Genomic DNA, 9,917 nt, shown 5'->3' on the forward strand with positions numbered 1-9,917 from the left:
CTGATGAACACTTTTATTCACACCATCCCAGATTAAAATTTACAATTAAAATAGGCGGGGACAAGTTAAACTTTCTTGAAGTTAACTTAATTAGAAAAGGAAATTCTCTCATTCATAATTGATACTAAATCTAGATTTTTTGGTCGTTACTTATATTATTTTTTTCACGATTTTTCCAGATACTCTTTATCCCAAAAAGTGGAATTATTTTTACCTTTCTTCAACTATTCCCTACACCATCATTTTCAAAAACGCATGTATATGGATGTGTATAATGATGTGTAGATGTATATAAGCGATATAAGTGTCCGCAATGTGTTGAGCTCGGTAAGCCCACATGACTGCGCTGATCAGTCATCCCTGAGAGAATATTTAGCGATATTTTCTCAATCGTGAGGACATATATAAAGTCCTGTATCGTTACATTACCGCCTGCGCCTTATTGCGGAGTCTTGCATACTCGAGTATACGATGAAAACCAAGTAGGATGGGATATTTTTCTACGCATTTTGAAAGAGAGTCTTTCGTCATTCATTACGGCATGGGATTGATATTCAATCTCACGATGACTTATTATCGATATGATACAATATCTCATTATTTATGATGAAGCGGAACATCGAAACACGGGCGGCGAACGCCTTTGTGCACAATGTGTTTAACGGCGTAGTTTCTGCGAACGGGAAACCGCACTCGAGGTGGCCCATAAATTATTGCCACGCTTTCCTCCAATCGCTGCACCCGCGGCATCCACGATGAAAAATCCCGCGGCCAATGGCGGGTGAGAGAATGCCTGTTGGATTATGCTTGCACGCGTAACTGCCGCCTCCAGTCGCGCAATATGCACGGTAGAAGGATCGCGGATTTTTATTGAGGTCGCAGTTCGTACCGCCGTCGCGATTTTCTGCACACTTTTACGACTCTGCGTTCACCGTTTCGCACAAATATCGTTCTTGTTACGATATTTGCGAATGCGTATTTTACGATTCGGTAACCTCGTATTTCTAGGCGTGCATGCCTTTTAAATATAATAACACCTTTGCTTAGATCTCTCGGGGTGCTCTGTAAATCTCGCCGCTGGTCTCGACAGTGCTAATAAATAACGCACGCCGATTACGCTATTGAGACTTGACACAAATGTTAGAGTAATTAAACGTTTCGTTGCGGGAATTAATAGTAATCACGGGCGATGAACGCGTCTATGAATTATAGGAGAAAGTCTCTTTTTAAATGTACTAGACAAAGTAAGAAGTATAGTAAAAAATATAAAAGTTGAACATAAAATGTGACGCGAATAACATTTTTTCATATCTCATCTCCGATCTTTCGATCAAATTTCTTTTGCTAACTCCCGTTCAGCAGAATATTTATTTTGTCACTGTTATAAGTTTTCTTCGCACTGATTGGATTATATTTTTATATTTGGGAAGAGAACAATTTTTCTGAAATATCTAAAATTTTTCGATAGCTAAAGATCTGAAATTATAATAATTTTGAATCATCCAAATAATTACGTACTAAACTTAAGCAATGTCACAAAAAGTTTTTAACTTCTAATAATCATTTAAACTTTAAATTAAATCTTTAATTAGAATTTTAACATTCTAATAATCAACTTCAACGTCCTATAAAATTATTATTAAGTTTGTGTCTATATAAAAATTCTGCTAAATATATCAAGCTAAATTTTTAGATACTTCAGCAAAATTTTTTGTCTAGAGAAATAGTTTTATCTCAGCGAAAAATATTTCCAATAATTGCATAATAAACATTCTATTAAACACGGACAATTTCATGTTTTTTCGACACATTCTTCTCTTCCAAGGGTCTTATAGGCCCGGTTTTTCATCATCTATTTAACTTGTGGTTTAGATTTAATCTCACTTAACTTGATAATAATGTTAAAATTATAATTTTCTAGCTATAATTAAGGGGATTAATTTTAATTACTAAACTAATAGGTTTTTTTATAGTAAATAACTTTAAAAGTTATTCAAAACTATCAGTTTTAGTAATTAATCTTGGATAAAAAAATATAATTTTTACATTAACATCAGGTTAAGCCTAATCACAAGTTAACCAAATGAAAAATCAGGTTAAGGACTTCTGACATATTTCGGGATGACGTACTAATTTCCTAGTCACCTAATCACCGATGAGTTTGCATGCGTACAAAAGATCGTCATTGATTTTTCGGATTGATGACTTGCGACAGAAAAAGAGAATAGGATCCAGAACGAGCACAAACACGACCCACGTGGTGCGCGCGGAGACATAAACACATCAGCCGATAAGCGTCCTCACGATACCGGTCTTCTTGGGGTTCTTCGAACTTTATCGGTATACCCAGGATAGGTATAGGTATATCGTAGGGCCTCGAGTGCATTCCAGGAGGCATGGGATACGGAGAACTAGTCGATCCCCGGTGGGTCCGATCGCCGGTGTGTAGCGTCATCGCCAATGCGTTATGGGACTCTAATTGCGTCACAAATTATTTTCCGCCGCTTCCACGTGGCAGGGACAGTATTTCCTCCTCCATTAAGATATACTGTGAGCGAAGATAACTGGGATAAGAGAGGGAAAAAATAAATGTTACTTTATCGCTTCGAATAAGTTTTAAGTAACTTTTGGAATTAGATGCCATTGCTGTCATTAGTATAATTAGTATTATTAGCGTGATATCAATATAATTAATACGATTGTAATTAATTACACTGATACACGTGATGCAACGCATTTCTATCAATTATACGATTAGCTTTTTCTGAAAATGTATCTACTAGATATTTTAAAAATAAAAGTGTAAATAATGAAAAGGTAGAATTTCATTAATAACTGTTACTAATCGAGATATAAAGTAATACATAAATCAGTTTGTCACAAATTCTTAATTCTAAAATTCCATAACTTTCCCTTGATTTCCAGATACAAAAAATATAGATGTAATAAAATTTTATGATTTTCCCTGACTTCGAATAATATTTTAAAATTTTTTATATTTTCCTTCTGATTTAGAATTTTAAATATTTTGTTAAGAGATTAATTTAACATAAATAACACAGAAAAAAGTTTACTATATCTTAATAAATATTTTGTTGAATTATTTATTTGTATGTAAATATTTATTTGTAGTACAGAAATATTTACTTGATGAAAAAAAAAGAGTTAAAGCAAATTAATGGTGTCGTTGTATCAAATAAATATATGTTAACATTCAGTAAATGTTTACTTAAAAATATTCAAAGAAATATTTATTAATATATTTATATAATAATTCTTTTTCAATGAAAGAGTTAATTGCTATTAATATTGCTGATACTGCTTATATTTTTAATTGTTAAGTTGGTATCCCAAAACACTGCGGGTGTGATGTATATTAAACTTCTCTAAAATGAAGAATTTTAATTTTCCAGAAAGTTTTGCAAAATTTCTCTAATAATTCCATGATTTTCCTGATTCTCAATTTTATGACAGTCCTGTTTATATAAGAAATACATCTGGCCAATTTGAAAGATACATAAAAGGAAGAATTAAAATGTATATAAATTACATTTAAACGAAAGTGATGATGGGATTCGCAGAATGTAAAGAAGTCATAAAAACGTCATTCTCACTTAATTTTACTGTCACGTGGCGACTCATATAATGCAATTACAATATTAAAACCGTACTTTCGTCTGACGATTAATATACAAATCTTCTGTATACGCGTGATGCAATACTCATAAACGAGTTTGCAATCCAAGTGCCAGTAGCTTACGCGGCTCTTATACGGCGCGGACAGCCGCAGCGATAAATCTTTATCCACCAAGAATTGATAATGATCGGGGCGGATAGTGATAAAGTGTCAGACTGTCATTAGTTAAAAATTGCTAAAATGAACGATGATTCGAACGAACGGGGTTGAAGCGAACGGGATTACGAAAGCGTGTTCGGCCCGTCGAAATATATCCGGGATTATCTCGTGTTCTCTCGAGACCCGAGGAACGACCGGCTAATTTCGACTTTCGCGAAAGTGCTTCTCGCACTCGGGCACCGTCCCGGCCGTTTCATTATCGCAAAAGGAAAAGGAGAGAAGAATCCGCGGGCGCTAATTGACGTTTTCTTGGCCCGGGCGCAACCGCGAGGCTTAACTTAACGTTTCTTTAAGAGCGTCGCCGTGAAATCTTTGCGTTTGTGTGTGAGAGATAATTTCCATCGTATGTTAGCATACATTTTATTACACGTACCAGTTATTTATCCAATCTTAATACAATATTAATAACTGGGCCCTCTCAATCACGCTCGCACACACAATCCCGCAATTTGCCCGCAATGGGGCAATAATAATCGTTTGATATTTCGATTTAGTGAGTAATTAACGCTAAGTGTCATTAAGTTATGCCGCAATGTCTGCCACCGACTACATCTCTATACGATTAAAATCGCGTTGCTTAGTGAGAGAATTCCTTCCTCGTTCGGCTGATGCAAGAATCCGATAAAGATCGCGGAGAGCGCGATGTGTGGTCTCGCGTGTGTGAATATCCGTTTAATCTCAACGTGCGGTCTTCTGCCCAATACGACGAGTTCCTCGTATAGGAGGCGCCGCCGCTTAGTTAACCGTTCACCCGGAGGAACGATGGCTTAATTAAACGTCGGCTACATCGCGTTGTCTCGTTCACGTAGACCTCGCATCGAGAAGCTGTCGTTTGACCCTTCGATAACGTTTCGTAATTATGAAAGATAAGTGTCGTCGATAATAATGCTACTCTCTCTCTCTCTCTCTCTCTCTCTCTCTCTATTATTATGCGGCGGCGCCGTAATAATACGATACTTTTTTTCTTAAATTTAACCAAAGAAATTCATTTCCGATATATTTGTATCTCCTTTAGGATCGTTTCTTTATGAATATCACTTTTTTTTTCGTAGGAGTAATATAAACGATCATAAATATTGCATCTTACGCTTATCTCGAGGATTTTTTTTTTTTTTTTTTTTTGGAATAAAAGAGATTTAGGTTTATTCCGGTGAATGAAGCAAGCAGGTTCCGCATGTTTCGTGTGTGGTGACGAGTTATACGGCGCAATTAAATCGAAAGTGCGGTGTGCGAAACCACGAGAAAGAGGCACGCTCGTATTAACAAGCAGCACAAGTGGCGGCGGCGGCGGCGGCCGCGCCGTGAGGCCTGTTGGAAAGAAAAATTATAAGCCGAATTAATGTTTTCACCTTCACGTAAGCTTACACGTATACCGCGCTCGCTCACCGGCTCACGTGTGCCGCGGATTCGGACGATGCGTGACTAACGCCGTGCTTTATTGCACGTTCGTACCAATCTCCTGTCCGGCATTTTCTCACGCCCGATCCTTCATCGCGATATTATTGTTGACGCAATTCTAATCTGGCAATTCGTGCAATTTATTGTAAGGTCATGCACATTAGTCTCTGTTTTATATCTGTCTCAGATATGACAGAATTGTTTACATCGCGCCGCGTCAAAATAGCACGCTCGTAGCGCTAAGACATGCAGTACCTGCTGCGATAGGAAAGATAGATTTATTTATTCAATCGCTATCAAACGCAAATATAAATGCGCCATTTTTTACACTGCTATACAAAAATGCAATCATTCTTTGCATTAGATGGCAATCAGTCCGTAATTATAAAGTTTCTTACATATATAAAAGAAAGAAAGAAGAAATTCTGAAGTATATAAAAATAATTTTGTTGGACCATCGACATATTTATGTAGCTTAAACGTTGATGGGAATATTGTAAAAAGTTTTAACGCTCTCGCGATTTAAGTAATCAATTTAATTAAGTAATCAATTTAAGTGTCTTATATAATTATTTTAATGGTCCAAATAAAAGGATATATTTTTAGGTCTGTGTATATATATATCTAACTAAATTTTTAGATACTTTAGCAAAACTGTGTTTTGTTTTCGATAAATATTAATATTTGTGTTTTCAATTTACATAAATTCGATGAAGAAACATTTTGTTAGACACGCGAACAAATAATTTAAGCATTCTCATGATTTTCGTTGCAGGTGGTTTGGCTGACCGCAGTCCTGTGCCCGCGGCTTACTGCCGCCAATAATCTGACTTTATCCTCCTCCTCTCGAAGGCCCAGGGAAGAGCCTTTCAGAGGACATATTTCTCGCTGGTGAGTAAAAATTTTCGGACAAAATGTAACGGAAAAATAAAACGGGAAAATATTATCGAGTTTGTTCGATCTAATTAAATTAAAATAAATTTTTTTTTAACAGCTTTTAAGCTTGGAGTTGTTTGACTCTGTATTAAAGTATACACTTATCCATTTGTATATTATGTCGTATTCGATATTTATGGTTCATTTAACAATATTTGCGAATGATTTATTGAACGCAGTGTGCATTTGGATATTTATTTTATTAATCGCACGAAATTCGCTATCTTAATTATTATTGCTGGTGTGCATAAAATGTTAATAATGTATACGAAACGAAGTAAAATATCATGTTCCACGAAATTTTTTTTTTAACCGCTACAACATTCTATCGCGTAATTTAGATACAAGCTATTAGCGCGCTTGGCATGGGAGGAATAATATCGGCGTTTCTTTCGGTGGTAAGAATTCGATTTAAATTCAACAGGGCACGCTGCGGTGTAGCCGAAGTGTGCTTTTATTATTTTTTTTTACATATATTTCCCATTAAGTCTCCTGTTAACACGACGGTCGTACGCGCGATTAGACGATTAGAATTTAATCCGAAAGTTCCATAAATAACGTCCGCTTGCACTCTCAAGTGAAAATACGTTTTGATTAGGAATTGATGTCGATTAAAAATACGAATTGATTAAACAGGAGAAATGTTTACCGTTGCAATTCGCAGGGCAGAACCATTAGAGGAGTCGACGAACAAGCGGATGACATATCGGGAGATGCAGATGATACTGCGTCAAGAAGGTGAGGACGGCCGCCCGGTCGACTGCTGTCCTACGATAGAGGAAATGGTGGAACCGTTTGGCGGTCGAACCCGAGAAGACATGTACGTCGAGCTCTATCGAGATGGCGAGAACATCCAGAGATTCTTCGAGTACTCCTGCAGGCTAGACGTTGTCGGCAAGCCGTGCAGATTCGTCGATCGGAAGTTCAGCAACCGGTCCATATGCGTACAAAAGCACTCGTATACGTACGCTATCATCAAGAGTCCTGGATCGAAGGTATGGTCACGAAACGTCAAGATTTTTCCATAATTTCAGCATTAATCCTTAATACACGCTATTATATGGACTTAATTTTCTAGCATTTTCTAGCACGAAGTTTTTTCAAATAAATTCATACTCGCGAAAAATACTAGAATCGAAAAAATATACACTGTTAAATCTATAGTGTCAAATTTAACTTAATGTTTGAGTCGCCACTGCTCCTACTAAATATATTTTTTTATTTACGTTATTTTTTACTAAAACGATATATTTAATAAGAGCAGTGCTTCATATATTTAGTAAGCAGGTGACTCACATTAGATTAAATTTGACATTAAAGTTGTTAAAGTATATGTAAGAATCACTTCATTTTTTGAAAATAAAAATTATATCGAGGAGTATATAAGATAATTATTGTATTAATTTCAGACTGGAACGGAGGAGCACAGAAGGCACCATCACAGGGAACGCCATCGTTTTCCTGCATTTTCCGGTAACACCGTGATCGGATCTGAATGGACGTTGGACTACATCAGAGTACGAAGTGGGTGCAGCTGCGAGATCATGCCGAAGCCGAAGAAGAAGAAAATTACGGCGAAGACGAAGAAAACGAAGAGCAAACAGCGCCAACCAAGGGACCAAGAGTCGGACTTTGAAACGTGAAAGTGTCGATTCGTATCCTAATGACAGTAATTGTATTGCGACTGACAAGAGAATGCGCGTGCGAATGTGAGATTATGTATAAGATGTGGGAATGTGCGTCTGAAGAATATTACTAATCGTCGGATGCAATGAAAACGTTACCAACAATCATATCATCGATTTTTCTGATGACAGTTATTTACGTAATGATAATTTATTAGACATTGTCGCGGACGTAGAACGCGCCGTTTTGTGAATGACGCGTTTGAAGTCGATTAATCGATTTATATTCCTTGGTGCTTTATTTACAAATATTTTTCTTAGCGTATTTTAAATATTTTTTTTTTATTTATTACCAATTCTTTCGATAAGAAATTTTTGCTTATTAAATGTAGGTATGATTTGTCAAATTTCATCAAATTATTTGCCTAGTTTGAAGTTACGATCTTACAAATCGATTGCTAACGAATAGGGCCTGCATTCTTGAAAGATATCGCATAGGAAAATGTACGAAAATACTATAGTACATATTATATATATTATAGATTTATTTACTTTTTCGTATGCGATACTTTTCAAGAATCACTCAATACACTTTCGAAAACTTTCAAAATGAACATAATTGACTGATGTCGCATTTCAAGAACAATATTTCAAGATAATAATATATTGAGATAATTTCATTGATTCTTAAAATAGGCGACTTGATGCGCATTAATTTAATAATTTAGCTTAATTAAATCTAATCCTCATTTTACCGGCGGCCAGTTTTCATTCTGTACTTTTACGTGTATATTATATATTTGTATGTACTCGGGTAGTTTGTGAGAATTTTAATAAGATAAAAATATTTCAATTAATTAGAATTTAACTAGAATTTAATTAGAATTTAACTCATTGTATTTACATCTAGATCTGCGAGGCACGTTGTTATTCAATAACGAAGATGCGAATCATAGTACTACTAAAATCTATTTAATTAAAATTGGTGTAAAGTATATTTAATTTAAACTAATACGATTCGACTTAAGAAACATTGACTAGAGTAAAACGTGCCAACAGCCATGACAATTATTAATAAATCTGATTATCTCGTAAGAAATGTGGAAAAATATTTACATAAAACCATTAGATTAAGTCTTTTTCACTGCGCGAATTTTCATTGCACGATACGATGCGTAAATGAAGAATATGGTATATATATATGTTAATGACTAAAATATTTCTCCTACTCTTTTTCTCTTAATTTCTTGTACGGCACATTGATAGTTTTGATCAATCTTTACATTACTGTAATGTGCAATGCAGAGTTTGTGGAGAGTTATATTGTAGAGAGTTATATTTTTAATTTACATGTACTCGTAAAATAATTTTATATTAGCACGTTAATTTCTAAAAAAAATCTTTAATGCACGCAGCTGTACATATTTCCACGGGAAATAAGGAATTTGCTGTTTTATGTCACAATGTCTATGTATATTTCATAATATTAACATGCTTTTTTAATTACTTTTGATATATACTTCTTCATTATAACTGCCGTATTAATAGTATAAATGACTTCTAGTATTTGTTGTATCATACATAACACCTTCGTAAACATGCGGACATGTTTTCTGTATCGCCGTGTAAACATTGTACATAAACGTCATTAATACACTTGTTATAAAATCTGATTCAATTATACTGTATCTTTTTTCCACAATACAAGTATAGAGTATTTGATACATCGTTTGTGAATAAGTAGACTAAACTTGCGTGGAAAAGTTCTCTACCATTTTGCAATTTTCACAATTTTTTTTTATCCAATGTGCAGATTGTTTAAAATCGACGCATAAAATAACTTTGAGATATCTTTAAGAGTTCTTTAAGAAATATTTTTAAAAATAATTCATAAAGAAATCTGAAAAATATCTCGAAGCTGTCTTATTGTCTTGAAATTGTCGATTTTATCCGCTCATTAGGCAATTTTTAGAACTTTATATCTCGTTAACTATTGCAAAATGGTAGGGGACTTTTCGACTTAATTTAATCCAGTCTATCTACCCACAAACGATATGCCAAAAAGGGATACTCGATATAATTCCTTTCAAGTAAAAAAAAAA

General features: G+C 34.9%; 2 protein-coding genes across 2 annotated transcripts in view; both read left to right on the forward strand.

Annotated features, from left to right (window-relative positions):
- LOC108754887 overlaps positions 1-8,039 on the forward strand; it is an 87,640-nt gene extending 79,601 nt beyond the window's left edge. Inside the window, exons 3-5 of the mRNA XM_018497539.1 lie at positions 6,030-6,145; positions 6,855-7,185; positions 7,600-8,039. Coding sequence (XP_018353041.1) covers positions 6,030-6,145; positions 6,855-7,185; positions 7,600-7,833 — 681 coding nt within the window. The 3' untranslated portion in view covers positions 7,834-8,039. The remainder of the gene's footprint in view (positions 1-6,029; positions 6,146-6,854; positions 7,186-7,599) is intronic.
- LOC108754885 (BTB/POZ domain-containing protein 1-like) overlaps positions 7,824-9,917 on the forward strand; it is a 7,866-nt gene continuing 5,772 nt past the window's right edge. The window contains exon 1 of the mRNA XM_018497538.1: positions 7,824-7,835. The gene's annotated coding sequence lies outside the window, so the exon portion shown is untranslated. The remainder of the gene's footprint in view (positions 7,836-9,917) is intronic.

The sequence above is a fragment of the Trachymyrmex septentrionalis genome, unplaced genomic scaffold (assembly GCF_001594115.1).
Source record: "Trachymyrmex septentrionalis isolate Tsep2-gDNA-1 unplaced genomic scaffold, Tsep1.0 scaffold81, whole genome shotgun sequence".
Lineage (NCBI taxonomy): Eukaryota > Metazoa > Arthropoda > Insecta > Hymenoptera > Formicidae > Trachymyrmex > Trachymyrmex septentrionalis.